General features: G+C 38.9%; 1 protein-coding gene across 1 annotated transcript in view; it reads left to right on the top strand.

The window, feature by feature from the left end:
• The window catches only part of LOC139700506 (17-beta-hydroxysteroid dehydrogenase type 6-like), a 127,347-nt gene that overhangs the window by 90,896 nt on the left and 18,756 nt on the right, over positions 1-17,695 (top strand). Inside the window, exons 2-5 of the mRNA XM_071599065.1 lie at positions 4,576-4,788; positions 6,602-6,823; positions 10,047-10,179; positions 16,052-16,163. Of these exons, the coding sequence (XP_071455166.1) occupies positions 4,576-4,788; positions 6,602-6,823; positions 10,047-10,179; positions 16,052-16,163 (680 nt within the window). The remainder of the gene's footprint in view (positions 1-4,575; positions 4,789-6,601; positions 6,824-10,046; positions 10,180-16,051; positions 16,164-17,695) is intronic.

The raw sequence follows: 17,695 nt of genomic DNA on the forward strand, positions 1-17,695 counted from the left end.
TGGTCAATAAAATCCAGCCTCTGTAATCGAAATTATTCTTCTATATCTTAAGTCACTCTGGAAAACGTCGACTTTGTCAAAGATCAGTCTGGAAAAGCAACCGTTGGTAAATTTTGGTCGTAACTGATACAATTCTGTTTTCAAGTCCTTGTTTCTGTTATCGAAGTCAGGCATTTTAATATTGGATTCAAATTCGATGAATCCTTTTACACATGATCCAATTATCCTTTCGACTGGTTGATAAGTGCGCAGGCGAAAACGCTTTGTTTTGATTCCGTCCCTGACGACAGTTTATTTACTCTTGAATTCAAATAAGCATTTTGTTGTTGTCGTGTCAGTTGTATCAGGAGCAGGTGTTGATTTACCAAAACGATTACAATTCCTGAAGACGAAAAGGATGAATTTGGACGAAGAATTTGTCTTTCCCTGTGAAATAAAGACAAAATGGATTCCGACAAAAATAATGCTGATTCCGACGCAACAATCGGTAGTTCCTAGAAACGGCCCCGCTCATCAGCGATTGATAGTTGGATTCAAGAATCTGCTTTTGAACAATTAATGTACTTATTTCTGTTTATAGTATTGCAAATCTAATCCAATTCACTTATCAAATGCGACTCACCTTTTTTTTTTTAAACGATAAAGATTTTTAAGTATCCCTGTTTTAGTGTCGAAATAAGCTTCGAGTTAAAGCGGCCTTTAGAATTACCTCCAATGGTTTGGAAATCCAGGGCAATACTGCAAATACCCGAGTTTTAGTCAAAGAGTCTAATAATACCGCGTTATTTACCCAAGCAAATCTCTCTCTCCCTCTCTTTTCGATCCTTCCAAAGCGTGACTCACTGACTCGAGATGCGGAAGGACGTGCCGGCGCCAGTTCCCCTTGAACTAATTACTGTCTTCGACTCCAGAGGCAGAGGGGTGATTGTCTTCGCGGAATCCATTATCCACACACACCCGACCGCCTCGTGTTGTTCCACAGACCGTCGCCTTCGAAAGCACTCGCGTTTCGTCCCGATCTAATTGCAAGGGTGTCTAGAGGCAAGGCAGTCTTCATATGTCCGAATATCCGTGAAAATTACCCCGTCTTTGATGATCGTCCTCGCCGCTATTTAAATCAATGCGGGAATACCGAGGAAGGTGACCTCAATGACATTCCCATCCTTCTCCTTGCCTTCCTTCGTACCTTCGTGGCCACTCCACCCTAAGGGTTGTTTTTTTTTCAAACCCATTTGGCTGTAACTTCCCCACCCCTTTTCCTGGAGAATCAGAGAGCTGAGTGGTCGGAATTACAATATTTTTCTACATTAATGCCTCATACGGTCTGTTGTACTACTTCAGGGGCACATGACTTGTTCATTATGCAATAACTAATTGAAGTATTTAATGTTTGTCTTAAAGTAATAGAATTCGGGTTTTTCGGTTCTATTTTGTAATTTGATGGCTTATCGTGGGAGAAAAATAACGAGAACTAACTTGATAAATATAACAGTTTCAGGTTTAACTTTGTGGAATTCCTTGATTATGAGGATAAAAAGAAACTTTTACACTTCCTCAATAAATATTTAATATTTCACGACCATGGTTTCGATGTTGCGCTGCATCGTAACCATGGTCGTGAAATATTAAATCTTTATTGTGGAAGTGTTAAGATTCCTTTTCTACCCTCATAACGAGAACTTGAATCCGTCTTTGATAGTTTCCGGCTCTCTCTTCATTTTATCTCATTGGTCGAATCCACAAATATAATTTTTGGTGCCATAATAATTTCCTCGGCGTCTCAAGAAAACTCCAGATTCCTGTACATTTCTAAAGTCTTCAATTCTTTCCTGCTGTCATCGTGAATCCTCGAATCAAGAAGAATTATGGACTAATGGCGCAGAAATACATTAAGTTCTCACGAAAAACCGATCTCACGTGTGCAATTATGTTACAATTGTCATTTTTTTATAACAATATGTCAACATAACAACATCTAACCTCATTTGTTCAAAAGATATTTTTTATTATTTAAGAATTACGTTGCAATTATGCGATTTTCCTGGTGGTAACGTTCAAGTTCGGTCAAAAAGATCTCTTACAACGAAAATTACATACATACACGAACTATAAAAACAGATAAGAGACAAAATATTTTTACATACAATGAAACTTCCACATCACATATAAAATGCCGTCCACATCACATACAAACAATATTTTAATGACTGCAATGAAGTTTATTACCCAGGGGCTGTTTTACGTTTATACTTAATATTAATTTATCTGTTGGAGAAAAGAGAGAAAATCGAATGGTCTCGACAGTTGTTGCTGCGGGAATTGTCCAAAATGGGTTTCAGGGAGTAAGTTTCAAAATTGAATAGGAATCTCTTAAATGTGCTTTAAAAAAATTAACATTGACAAAATATATCTGTCCACGAAATGCGAATGAATGAGCGTTACATTACTTTCCATCACTTCTCATAATTAACACATGAACTGACGTGACTAATTGATTAGTGTGCAGCCACGATCCAACTTACATACATCTGCAGAAAAATCTGAAATCTTGATCTAAGGACCGAGGGACACATGACTCACGGTTACCTTTTACAAATTGCTGGCGTTACCTAAAATGGTATCCGAAAAATATACTTCCATAAAACGTTCTCCATAAAATATGTGTCTGTACAATTTGCTAACGAAAGCATAGAATTGTGAATGTCTCGCCATTCGAATGTGTTCGTCTCCTCCATTTTATTATTAATCTGCGAAAATGAAATCAAACAAAGAAAGGGTTATTTTTCTTCAGAGGTAGACACCATAGACCTTTTCGGCAACATTAAACACAGACGTCGAAGCACTAAATAGTTAAAGCGACGAGTTCCTCGGAGGAGGATTTTTTCTTTAAGCAAGTATACGAAACTTCTCAAATACACTCCCGTCTCCCCGAAAAATAAAACGGTTGAACGTGAGAAAAAGTAATGGCCATGACTTACCACAATTCCTCCGACACTCTTGGTGCTTCAGGTGAGGTCGCCTTCGGGGCAAATCACCGTGGCGACGAGAATTGCTGAGGGCGAAGGTGTCAGCAGCAGACTGAAAGGGAAACGAAACTGTGAAAAACAAATACCATATCTAACAGAAATTATCAAGGTATTAATTTTAACCCAGGAGCAAACAAGAACAAAAAAACCCTTAGATCACATTCTCCCCGTGCTCTTCGGTTAGCATTACGAATGAGAAGACACCCCTATTGAGAAGAAAGCATTCAATTTGCCGTACCGCCTCCAAAACAACTAACCTTCTCTCCTCGATGCCACCAGCAATAGGCAGAGAAACCAGTTTGCTGAACAGCAGATAATGATTTCTATAGGAACCGATTCAATAAGGCGTGATGTCATGTAAATGCGAGCTGAAGGCCGTTAGAAATGAACAGGACATTCCATTTAACTAATGAAAGCGAAGAAATTATTAAGAAACCTGGTCTAATCGGTAAGTTTTGACAACTCGGTTTTGACAAAGGAGATATGAGTCCTGCACTGATGGATTCACGGAATTTTTTTCAAGAAATAGTTAAGCTACGTAACATTAAAATAAGAAGGAAAAACTTAGGAGCAGTTAACCTATATCGGCAGTACTTTTGGATCAAGATGGTCAAAGCACTCGGAATATTGGAAGTAGAATTGCTTTAAGCAAAGAATATTTCACGAGGACGATGAAATTGGTGACTGGGACACTGTGTATGTTTTGTTAGAAAAGGCTCGTCTAAACTGTGATAGAAGCGCAGTTTTACAAGGAGCGGAAATATGTACATTGAAGCAAGAAATGATAGGAATAAATTTGAGGCTTTTGAGATAGTGTGGATGTGGAGAAGGATGGAAAAGGTGAAGTGGACAAAAGGAAAACAAACGATGAAGTATTAGGTATGGGAGTAGGAGGGGAGGGAAGTATTCAAAGAAATCTAAAAGAAACAGGAAAGATGGATGCAGAACATTTTGATTGGCAATGAGATGTTGAAGACAATGGCATAGAGGGGATAACGATAGAAAATCAAGGAAACTGGAAGGAATAGGATAGGGATGTTGGGCGAAATGAAGGGAGGAAGAAAGTATGCGGAATTGAAGAAGGGTTTATTTTAGTGGGGGGTGTCAAGGAATTCTTTGTTAAAGGATCCAATGATGAACGTTTCGTTACATAGTTATATAGGCTGCATCAATCCAAAACTTGGTTGTTGATGAAAGATTTTAGGCGGAGACCGGAGGCTTTCGGAGATATTTGTAGAGGAATGAAAAAGTTAGAATTGACGGGAAAGGAGAACAAACGAGGACATCTCAAACTGCAATTAACCCTTCTAACTATTCCCTACACTTGCTGCCTCCCTTCATTCCCACCAATACGCCTATCATTTTCCTCCCTCCGATATACAAGTAATAGTAGTTAGAACGATAAAATTTCCATCCACCAAGACAAGAAATGCGCGTAATATATTTACATTTAATTTTCATATTTAGAAAGTAAACCAAAAAATTTTTTCCAATTCACTCAGTCGGATCTGAATCGCCTTCATTTGATTTTCTTTTCCCCGTGTTACAGGGTGTGACTCAGGGTTCGGCCAACGGCTGGCCCGGCGCCTGGATGCCCTTGGAATGCAAGTATACGCCGGTTGCCTCTTCCCCAAGGGAGAGGGTGCGGAGAATCTTAAGAAGAACTGCTCGAATCGCCTGAAGATCTTACCGATGGACATCACCAGCGACGATCAAGTGGAGGCGGCTGCCAAGATCGTCTCCTGCGACCTCGGGGAGCGACGTAAGTCACGAACACCCTGCACCTCGCATTTTCTCTCTTTGGTGCACCATTACCCTGATGCTGCATCTCCTAAGTTACGGCACTGTTTCCGCGGACACTTCATTTAATATGCCACGAGTTATCAATCCGGGGAATTGTTTGTTTGGGGCGACTCTGCGAAATATATCCTGTTCCAATCAGTCCATCTCTTCATTCCCTCACAGCCTCTCGAATTAACATTCTAAATTCTTCGCCTCTCGCGGTTAACTCTTGCTCTTCCTGTATAATTCTTCCTCTCAATATACGAGGTGTGTCCGATAACTATCCGACCTGCGTTCCTATTTCCACATTGGTGCTAATCTTCGTCATCCGGACCGTGACATCCCCATTTGATTGAACCACACGCTCCCAGCGGTTCTTCCACATCTTAAAGCAGTCCTGGAACGTAGATTTTGGAATGGACTTCAGCTCGCACGTCGCATTACTCTTGAATCGTCGAACCGCTTTCCTTTGAGCGTCATTTGCGATTTTGGGAACATCCAAAAGTCGCAGGGAGCTATGTTGGTATTGTAAGGTGGCTGGCGAAGCTGTACAATCTTGTGTTTCCCCAAAAATTGCTGCACAAGGTTCGATGAATGCGCTGGCGCGTTATCGTGGTGAAGAAGCCAGTCACCGCTTGAACAGAGACACGGTCGTTTTCTTCTCACGGCATCTCACGCAATCTTTTCGGAACTACAAAGTAATATTCTTTGTTGATCGTCTGACCTCTTGGAGCAAATTCGTAGAGAACAACACCCTCACAATAAAAAAATAATAATTAAAAAAAACGCAGGTCGGATACTTTTCGGACAATTCTCGTATTCCCTTCAGTTATGATCCTCAGCTAGCTATCGTGCCTCAAATGTTGAAGTAAAAATGACTTCCACGGCTGAACTTTAAAAATTACGACTGCCCAACTAATAAATTCATGGAAAACAAATGAGGAGCGCCGAGTTCACGACTTGTTGAGTCCTTGAAGGTTAGTTATTAAGAAAAAATTATTTTTTTCAAATCGAGGCTTTTCGGTTGACAATTATGAGGTTAACCCACGGTTATAACATGCATGAAACGCAATTTGTTGCTTCCTATAATTTTATTCATCCTTTATCGTTCGTTCGTCTTATTATCCTTTAATGTCCATTACCTCAGATGTTATCATAAATCACTGCAAAAAAATAATTAAAACTATAACCTCTTTTGCTCACCGTATTGGTAATTTTTCGCTCTTGTTTCTACTAATACAGGTATAACTACTTATTAAGGGGACCAACTAAGAACGCGTCATCTCTACAAAAAGCGCACAACGGCCATATTGTTGAAAAACGTGTTTGCACTCTACTATCGCGGTGATACGCCATTAAGTTAAAATGGACCGCCTAATTAAACTATCACTTAATGATATATTATTCCTCCGTAATTTAACGTTATATTTATCTTGCTACTATGTTTCAATGGCTTATCTATACAAAACATACCTCCCTTATTCATATCATGCTACGTCACGGCGATGCCACCCAATTCCCCTCTCAGAATGGCGTCAGGCCGCTTTAATCCGATAAACAAAGTCATCCATGGAGTAATTTTAGGTAAATTAGTCCAATTTACTTTCTCTCCAGGAGTCCTAGATGCTGGAGATTACTGTGACATTCTAGATATACATAACATAAGTGCTGCTATCTTTTAGGTTGAATACGCGAATCCTTTTTTCCCTTCCGTTTGAAACGTTACCCCCGGAAAGATTGAACCATGGAGTTGGTTGAATGATTGGTGGCATTAATATTTTTTCTCTCTGCAGCTCTCTGGTGCGTGGTGAACAACGCTGGGGTTGCGGTCACCACCGAGGTGGAATGGTGCCCTCTGGAAACCTACGGGAAAATGTGGGAAGTGAACGCACTGGGAGCCATCAGGGTCACCAAAGCCTTCCTCCCGTTGGTTCGCAAGGTGTCCTACGTGCCCTCGGACGACAGCGGTGCCGCCATCTCTTCCGGAAGACTGGTGTTCGTCACGAGCCTTGCTGGTAAGAGGTCGACAAGCATTTCCTGATCTCGCGCTGGATATATTGCCGATATTTTCATTCGGAAGGAAACATTGTGATACCATACGGTTACACCCCATTAATAAATTGCGTTAATTTTAAGCGACTCTCACATTTTTCAAAATTATTATTACGAGTGGGATTATTACTCCAAGGGACTAGTGGGAAGGGTTATTTCAGGGACCGCCCGATCCCCATTTGTGCTATCATTAATTTTCTCCAATTACGTCGTTTGAACACCCATATTCAAAAAATTGATCGTCGATTGAGTGAGAGAATTTTAGTGATGGATGTTGTTCGGGCTGTGTATGTAAAATGTGCTTTAGCGAATAATAGACAGTTTTTAATAATTCGAACGTCGAAGAGTGACAGCTAACCAATGTGATGCCTCGACCATGGACGATCTGAAATTTTCCGGGGGGCAAAAGGTACAACCCACACAAAAACCCTTTTGACACCATTGGAATCACTGCCTAGACATTGTAAAAAAAAACATTCACTCCAAAAGGGAGACTATTCTGAGAATTGGCGAAAGTTTCACATTTCTAGCATACTAAGTAGTTTTTGAGAAAAAAATATTAATAGACTTTAGAATATGAACGTATCTCGTTAACCTATTCCATTCTACTCTAGTAAACTGAATCAGGAAACTTTTCCGAAGATATCAACAATTTCACGCAGAATAGAAAAGTACGCTGTTGCGTCGAACGACATTAATAAAAAAAGTTCCCATCGAAGTAAAGGCTGAAACCTTGAAAGTTTATGCTCGAACTTGAAAAATCACGAAAATGCTTCAAGATACCGCGATCCAGAGAAAATTCCTCGATATTTCCGCGAAAATTTCGACGGTGAATTCCCTCTCCCCTCCCAGGAGGGCTGTGAAAGATGTGCGTCGTCCTTGGCATTCCATCCACATCCTACTTGCCCCCGTCTCGGTACGTCGGGAAGAGGGTTGGGAGGGAGGGGGAAGGCAGAAAACACCACCCCCCCTCGGTCTAAACATAGTGGATGCATGCATGCATTCTTACTCAAAGGTGTTTCTCCGCCGTAAACAAACGCCCGAGTTGCTTCAGGGATTTAAACCGATCCTTCATTGTCTCATTCTCACTTCGCACAACGGAATACTGAGGATGCGCATGGGCTTTGTCTTTTTTTTTGTCCGTAAAACCGAACTCTCATTAATTCGATCTGGAACAGTTGAAACACAAAATTCGAAAATTTTACCGAATTCAATATAAACGTAAATCCATTAACAACTATCAAGTTTACAGCGTTATCTAATGCTATTTACAGCAAAAAGAGAGAAGTGTCGGCCAATTTCATGAGCAACTGATAACAGCTTAAAATCATCGCAGTCGTGCTGAGAGAGAGAGAACCTTCATGGTTTTAACTAGAGAGTTTTGAAATATCACATTAAACGAGAGGAAGCTTAACACCCACAAAAGGGGACTAATGATCTATTATTGGATTGCCCCTTGTCCCTATCAAATGACATCTCCAAAATTCCCGGCGACAGAAATTTCAATCATCTGAAAAATGTTTTTAGCTGACTTTTGTGGTGATTTTGTGTGTCAATCTTCACATGCATACAATCGATATATATATATATATATATATATATATATATATATATATATCTTTATATATATATATATATATATATTCATCTATATATATAGATGAATTCGTGAAGTGTTGAATAACAAACTTTGAAAGCAACAACCAATATAAGAACACATAAAAAGATCCCTCACACGTTATTTCGTGATCATTTCGACAGAATTCAGCTCCGTCTTCATCGGAATAAATAGAAGTTATATATATATATAAACATATATATACATACATACATACATATATATCCATATATACAGGTATATTTATCTGTATAAATACATATATATATATATATATATATATATATATATATATATATATTTATATTTATATTTATACATATACACATATATATACATATATATATATATATCGATGATGTAGAAGCACTCATGAGAGAAACATTTATTTATTTAGTCCGAAAACAGCACTCTGGCCTTTACATCGGACTATTAACAAAGAATAACAACGGAGACGATTACAAACACCCAAAACACATAGCATTTCGACGGTACAATAGAACATTTAAATTTTCGTTTCATTGCCAAAACAAATCAAGTTCGTTCGTCAAGGGTTCGTTAATTACTTATCATCTTTCATTTGAATTACAGGTTGATTAAGGTCGTTGAATGCGTTCGAACAAGGAAGTTTGGAGACAGAGAAAAGCTTATAAAGCACTAATCTTATCGGAATCGTAATGAAAATATCATGTTAAAGAAGGAAACGCCGAGATTTTTTGTCGCAAATGTTCCTGAGAATGCATGCACTGAAGCCAACGATCGAAAAGTACCGTTAGGTTTTTCCTCTCCGACCCAATTGTGAATTTTCGGCTTCGCGAAGTGACGGCCACCCTGCCCCTGGTGCGTGATACTTACTCTCTTGAAGGCTTACTACTCTTCGTTACCTTTATCCACAAAATCGAACGTGTCATATATATTTTGAAGGTTTTTAAGTCATTTTTTCTCGATGCCAACTCTTTTTTGCATTTCTATATTTTATCCAGTTTACTTTGCGGTAAGCGGGTTTGTTTACCGACTATTGCGATGTATAAGCAAGGTTGCCTGATACCGTTACAATAACTGCACCACTATGCTAAATCTTACCTGATTTTTAAACACTTTTACAAATATTTACGTTATATTTCGTAAGTTGCTTTGAAAACCTATACAGTTTTACACGTTTTCGATCCTAATACGTGTCAATATGTTTTTCATAAGTATGGTCGATATAAAAATGTTATTGGCTAATTATTTATCTTTTAGTTGTTTCCTTCATAGGAGTTCATCCAACATATACTACTGAACAATACAAATATTAAGAAAACGAGGATGTTGTAATGGATTTTTCAAAATTCCCAGCGATAGAGAAAAACTTCAAGCTCCCAAGGACAAACTTTGGTGAAACTGACAAGTCGTTCTGATAACGGCCGAATCACCTTAATTCACAGTCTTAAGATTCACCTGCCCTCTCAACATTTCCAGAAACTTCTCCTTCCTTCTCCAAATTTGTCTTGGCAATTAATCTGTCTGTCCTTCCCCTTCGTTTGTTTTCATCCCCGACAGTTATTTTTTTCTTTTCTGTCTGGCAGGTCGCTACACGTTCCCGGGGATGACCGCGTACTCCATGTCCAAATCTGCCGTTTGTTCGTTCGCAGACGGTCTCCGGCGAGAGATGAGGAAGTGGTCCATCAGTGTGCACACGATCGAGCCAACGCTCTACAGGTAAGCACTGACTGGGGGAACGAAACAAATGAAGATGCCTTCGGGTTTCAAGGTGGTCCGGACGAATTTGAATTGTCATTCGTGCTTAATTTAAACAAAAATAGTCCGGTAAATCTACGGATTTGAACTGCAACTTCAAACATTTTTAAACAATCAACAAAGTCGGATGAAAATAATTTTTACCACAGAGATTACACACATTTACCATTACGAATAAATATTATATATATATATATATATATATATATATATATATATATATATATATATATATATATATATATATATATATATATATATATATTAGGATGTTGTGTTTTGCTAGGGGTCACAAATTATTTAATTGGTAATTATGTCCATCCAAAAACCTACCTTAACCGGTAGATTACCTAATAATAATAATTATATATATATATATATATATATGTATTCATTTGGACATATTATTACTATGTAATCTACCTGTTAAGGTAGGTTTTTGGATGGACACAACTACCAAATAAATATTTTGTGACTCCTAACAAAAAACAATTTAGCAACCTAGTCTACATCAGGTCCCTCTTCATCTCCGAGTACTTCCTTCCTCCCTCCATCCCGTCTAACATCCCTATCCAGTTCTTGCCCTTTCCTCGTTTGCCTAACATTCTCCCCTCTATTACAGTCTTCAACATCCCACTGACGAGCAATACGCCCTTCATTCATTTTTCCTGCCTCCATAGGATTTCTCCCAACAAAACCCCTCTCTTCGGCCACCATACCAAGTACTTCCTCATTTGTTTTCTTCTCTGTCCATTTCACCTTCTCCATTCTTCTCCACACCCACATTTCAAAAGCCTCCAATGTACGTCTATCCTCCTGCTTCAATTACCACTTTTCCGCGCCGTACATAGCTACGCTCCATATCAAAGTTTTTAGGGGTCTTTTCTTAATATCCTTACTCTAAGTCCCAGTCATCAACTACCTCCTCCTAATGAAAGCCTCTTTGCCTAGCGCAATTCTTAGATATGAGGAAAATAACACACAAAGTACAAAAACAGGAGAGAATTGGAAAGTGGTATCGAGAAATCACAAGCGTAAAAGTTTTTCCTTTACCAGGACTTGATCCACGGATCTTTCGACTTGCTGTGTATGATTGTGCTTGCCATTTGTGGGTCATCGTGTTTGAATGCATAATATGGGAAGAACGAAGTGCTTGCACCTCCCATTTTATCCCGGTGTAATAAAAAATCGTATTAGATCGTCAGAAAATTAGTTCAGGCTTCATACCTCGTCATAATGTCCGCCGATAAACGACCGCGTAAAAGATACGAATCTATGAGTGGCGTGAGTAAAAAGAGGGCTCACGTAAGGATCCTCGCTGCGATCGATGACGGGTCCACGGGATAAAAGAGGAGCGATCGCAAGACGCGACGCGAAGCTGTTTGCCCAGGTGGGAAAGAGAGTGCCTGTTTACCAACTGTCAAGGCCCGGGGGGAAGACGCCTTGCTTGAGTTTGCCTATTCGACGTGTATGACAAACGTAAAGCGGCGTCGGCCTCCAGTTGATGATCATCTGGGCCGAGGACGCCGTTTGTTTGACCGGAGTAAAAACAAACGACGGGTGAGAAGCGAGGATATTGCGGCGGCATCTTAAAGGAAAGTCGAAGAAAAAGATAAAGCCGACAGAACGAACGGTACGAAACGGCCTTAGAAGAAGATCGTGTAATAAAATTGTGCATTTAATCCTTTATATAGTATTACGTCGAATCGATAAAGTGAACAAAGGAGAGGCCATATTGAATTAATCCAAACAATTAAGCGCGAATAGAAGATATCTTGAAAGAAGAAATTGGAAATGGGATACCGCAAGGATCTATTTTAGACCCACAAGTTTTGGAATACAGCAATGGATAGGATATTGAAGATGAAATTATCAGGAGTCTATACACACCATATGGTGTTATTTATGGAATAGGCTCATCATATGACAAAACCTCATTAAATAATGCTCCATTTACTAAATCAAGGAATCAATTAATGAATGGAAAGTTACTATGTGCGATGTTATTTTATGTCATTAACGACTTTGAGTGCATTATGAAGGGTGTAATCATTAAATCAGGTGCATCATATAAAAGATTAAGATATCATATGTTTCGCACTTATATGTTTTATATTACTCTTTTTCTAAGATTAAAAATCGAATATCCGTCTGTTCGATGACTTCTTCATTCTAAGAAATAAATTTAAGTACTAGAAAGAGAGAACACAAAATGTATGCGGCCACTACCGTTATATTTGACTAAGTTAGTAATATTGGTGAAAATGATGAGTTTTTCAGTAAAATGAATTTTCTAGAATCTACTATCAATGTAATTCCACAAAGAGAATTAAAGGTTTACAACCTGCGAAACATTAAAAATGAATAGTGTGTGCCCAATCTTTGATACACACTGTGATAAACTTGATCCGTCTCAAACAAAGGAGTCTTTTTGTGCATTGATAAATGACATTGTCATTTAAGAAAGAAGCTAAAATGAATTCTCCATTATTTTATAAATCAAAGAGTAAAATATGTTTTAGTGGATTTTCCCAGTACCCATTTTGTTGAGCTGACGTAAAACTCAAAAATTAAATTGACAAAAACCAGAAAGATAACTCCATACGCTTGTGGTAAAGCAAGCATCTGTCCCAGTTAACGTAAGAAGGGATAAGCGACCGAAATTTGGCTAACTAAAATCACGGAGCGACTCATAACGTTAACTCATAAAGTTAACTCATAAAGTTAACTCATAAAGTTAACTCATAAACTCAACAATACCAAAAAATAAGATTTTTTAAAGAAATATGCGCAAATATGTTTCTATCTTAAAAACCTGATCACATTTAAATGCTCTAAGTATTTGGTTAACAAAATGAGACTTAGGCGGACAATCTAGTGGACAATCACGATTAAAGAATGAATGGGGAAGGAAAAACTCTGCTTAAGAATTGGTCAATCTTGAAGAAAAGTTATTTTGACGTCAAAGCCGCGGGTAGGACACTGCACGGAATATTTCTTCAAAATTATGCAAAAAAGTTTCGGATAGTATTTTTTTAAATAAAATCACCGAAAACGTGAATCGGAATTAGATTTAGGAAGCAAATTATACCAGCGTCACTCTCGATTCCGACCTGCAGCTAGAATATCAGAGAACATATCCAACTGGAGTTAGCCTATGCCTGCATTCCGAGACCTGACAATGGTGTTGGAGACAAGAGATAATCTTCATCAGCTATTTCCTTTAACGGCATTCCGTCAACGTGACTCGTACAATTTGCACTTTTATTACTGAGGTAGTACTAAATTTCACGCGGAAATACAGACAAGGAGTGGAAAATTGTCCAAGAATAAAATGCGTGGTGTTCGCCACTCTGTATCGTAATGATGAAATCTGAAGGTGTAGATGTATATGTGGGTGTGTATATGTGGGTGTGTATATGTGGGTGTGTATATGTGGGTGTGTACATTAATTTCACATTATATATACATATATATAAAAAAATATATAAAAAATTTCATTTAGAATATAGAATTTCACTTAGTACTGGGTGAACACTATCATCACCTACCAAACCGACTCTAGGGTTGATTACTGTGCGTATATGTGGATATATATATGTGTGTGTGTGTGTGTGGTGTGTGTGTTGTGGTGTATGTGTGTGGTGTGTGTATACGTTTATATATATATATATATATATATATATATATATATATATATATATATATATATATATATATATATCTGTGTGTGTGTGTGTGTGTGTGTGTGTGTGTGTGTGTGTATACATATATATATAAATCATTAGAACAAGTTTTCGTTCTCGTGCATAAGAATCCGTGTTTCCCTAGCACAAGACGAGACTACACAACAGAGTAGGACAAGAAAAGAAAGTACAAAAGAAGAGAAAGTATTACAAATCTCCTTCCTCTTTTACCGACTTCCTCTTCTTATTCATCCCTGGAGTTGTGAATATCGCATGGCTTACACCCTTGCGACGGTTTCTGCCGATGTAGCTGGACTACCGACCTATTTGCGAAAGTTCAAAGCACCTTAACAATCAGTCTCCACCCCAAGTAATAAAATCATTGAGGAGACGACCGAAGTGATCCTTGGGCTCGGAAGAAAGCAATCGAGAAGTTCCGAGGTCACCAATTGTGCCGACGCAAAAACTGTCGGCAAGAAAACAATTAACGGCAAAGCCGAGAATGGCGTCCATAAAAATCAGTCGAAGCTCTTCTTTCATCTGCCGCCGATATGAGGGCACTATCTAAACTTTTCACGTGCTCAGAAGAAGAATTAACCCTTCCCACCTTTGCATCTTACCATTAAAGAAGATAAGTTCGCCTTTGTTGAATTGTTACAGGTCAAAGCCACCTAAAGTTATTAATTTTTAATGAGCAAATAAAGATAGATTCCCTTAAAATTTAAACACTCTTCCACTAGATAAGGATTACGTTAAGATTTTTGGCCAAAGCAAAATATATATTTTTGCTAGATCAATCAGGAGTCGAGTTTCTTTCTCCGCTCATTCTTACTCCATACTCTAAACAACCCAACTCAATCAAATTAAGCATTGAGTGCCGCAAACGATTTCAGCTTGCTGATCTACTACACCTAATAACTATAATTGTCTTACTTTCGGTTTGAAGCGGTGGCTAAAGTACTTGCTTCCCACCCCGCGAGCCAGGGATCGAATCCCGGCGGTGACAGGATTGTACAAAATAATCGTGATCTCTATATGGGATAGTATGTTGGGAGCACTTCAGATCGAGGAGTTAGCCGTCCGTCGAATGGGACGCAGAATTTCGTGACCCTTTGGCGAATTTTGTTAAAAAAATACCATAATACCGACGCCGGGTTTCTCTCTCCGCTCGATCTCCTCTTACAGGGTTCGTCCGGAAAATAAGTGTACTGACTCTTGGGCTGGGCGCGCCGCTCCAGGCGCGCCCAGCACCGCTCTGACGGGCTGCGATTGGAGGGGGGTATGTTGGCAAGCGACGCTGAAAAAGGCAGTCGGCTCTGAGCTGTGGTGTAGTGAGGAGCTTTGTTAACGCGAACCTCCACGCTCGACCCACGTCACGGAACGCGATGCCGAAGCAGCGTTATTCCATCAAATTTGCGGTAAAGCTTGGGAAATCGTCTACCGAAACTGTCGGTATGATTAACCAGGCTTACGGGGAGTCAGCCATGTCCAGAAACATGATCTTTCGGTGGCACAAGATGTTCGTGGAGGGCAGAGAAGAGGTCGACGACGAGTCTTCGAGAGGTTCCCGATGATGCCTTCGCGGGAGCGTTCCAGGAATGGGAACGCCGCTGGAACAAGTGTATCGACTCACAAGGGTCCTATTTTGAGGAATATTAGCTTAAGTAATGTAAAAGTGTAATAAACTTTTTTTCCTGAGCTCAGTACACTTATTTTCCGGACGAACCCTGTATACCCTTTTACGTCATATCCCTTTAAAATCACTCGCCCGTCCCTAATATCGCAAATTAGCTTGGCTATCGGTCGTCTCCCAATAATAACTGCTACTCTTTAACATTTTTTTCCAAAGTATCCTGATTCCTACTTGGTTGCCAAGTGTGAATTTCAAGTGTCACCACACCGTCCGCTATACGGGACGTAAGAGTTTTGTGACCCCTTTGCGGCTTTCGTTGAAAGTGCATTATATATTCCGAAGTCAGATTCCTCTCTCCACCCATCCGTCCCTGATTCCCTGACCTCTACCTAATTATTCGCGTATTCCTAATGGCGCAAATGACCCTGTATGTCGCCTCCTCTCTAATATTTGCTGATAGTTTTACTCTTTAATGGAACCGCCTCTTAAAGTATTAATCCCTACTTATTTACAGGACCACGATCGCCGAGGTGGACAACGTCAAAATCGGCATGCAGAAATGTTGGGAGTCGTCCCCGGAAGACGTACAGACAAACTATGGCGAGCAGTACTTCCAAGACTTCAAAGTAAGACGACAAAAGAACTCTCCCAACAACCATTATTGAGTGTATTCATTCTCCAAGGTCACCACTCTTCCTCATTTTTCTTGTGGCAAAAATTACCATTTTCCGAGAAAAAATTATCGTCCCTGAAAAATTTTGAAAATTCATGAAAACTACCCGCAATTTGAATTACGTCTTGTTATGCTATTCAGATGCCCATTATTTTCAAAGATAGTGGCAGTAGACCAAGATCCCTTTTTATAATGTCTCTTAAGTTTAATGATTAATTAATGAGAACTTACTTAACTTGGAGATTACCGACAAATCCGATTTTGTAAACAAATAAATAATGGTCATTAGTGACTGTGAACATTGTAGCCGTAGAGACACCGTCTGTCGGTTTTTATCCTTCATAGTGGTCATAAAACTGAGTGTTGGTCTTAACTGGAGGTTAAACTAAACCTTCAGTTAAACACCACACAAAACCTGACCTTAGGCAAACATAGGCAGGGTACCTAGAGTGGATAATTATTTTCCCCTCATTAGTTTTCCTATTAATGTAAAGTTAAACGATAGGTATATTGTATTATCAGGATTAATGTACAATTCATTTATCAAGATCTGCTGAAAATGACATAATAACCTGCGAGGGATAATAATCTGGTACATTTACCAATACCTCTTATGACAATATCGATTTCAGCCTCACATCCTAATTTACTCCCATTTCATCAAATCAAAATGTGGTAATCCTACTCATCTCATTACCTTCTTACCATACTTTTGTCTTCTGGTCGCAAAACCCAGAAAGAGCCTCCAATATCCATTCACCTATCTAGATACATGCTACCCTGCAAGTCACCGCTATGATGTTTGGCAGAGGGTGAATACACGCCAGGTATGCAACATTAATATCAAAGTATTTATTGTTACCATATATATATATGTCATATATATATATATATATATATATATATATATATATATATATAATACACAGTAACACACAATATAGAAACACAAAAAAAGAAGTTGTGTGTTACTGTGTATTGTACTATTCGGCACTTCCGTGTTACGTCTACGAAAGCATATATATATATATATGTAATTTTTATTCCCTGGACACTTGGCTCCGAGTCTCTCAATAATTTCTTATCGGCCTTAAATTCGTCCTTCCTAGAAGAATATGCGACCCAGTCTTAAATAAGCTGGTTTAAAATGGATGATATGAAAGAAGTAAAACGTAACGAAATAGTAAGAGTTATGTGTTACCTGGCTTTATTTGGCAATATTTCGAATAGCAGTTTGTCCCTTAAGCGTAGAGAAATATTCTACATTTAGATATCGTAGTTCATGTACCCGTGTATATCATGATCAGAATTAATTGAATTATTTTACAAAATTATGTTGTGACGAACAAAGTTAAGCAAAACGCAATATGTGACGTTGCATACCGAGTGCGTTATCACAACGTGTCATACACCCTAGCGATGGGTTGCCGGGCACCATGTAGATAGATACATATATAGAAGAAAATTAAACATAGTAAGGATATA

The sequence above is a fragment of the Hetaerina americana genome, unplaced genomic scaffold (genome assembly GCF_022747635.1).
Source record: "Hetaerina americana unplaced genomic scaffold, ioHetAmer1.1.p SCAF_1, whole genome shotgun sequence".
NCBI lineage: Eukaryota > Metazoa > Arthropoda > Insecta > Odonata > Calopterygidae > Hetaerina > Hetaerina americana.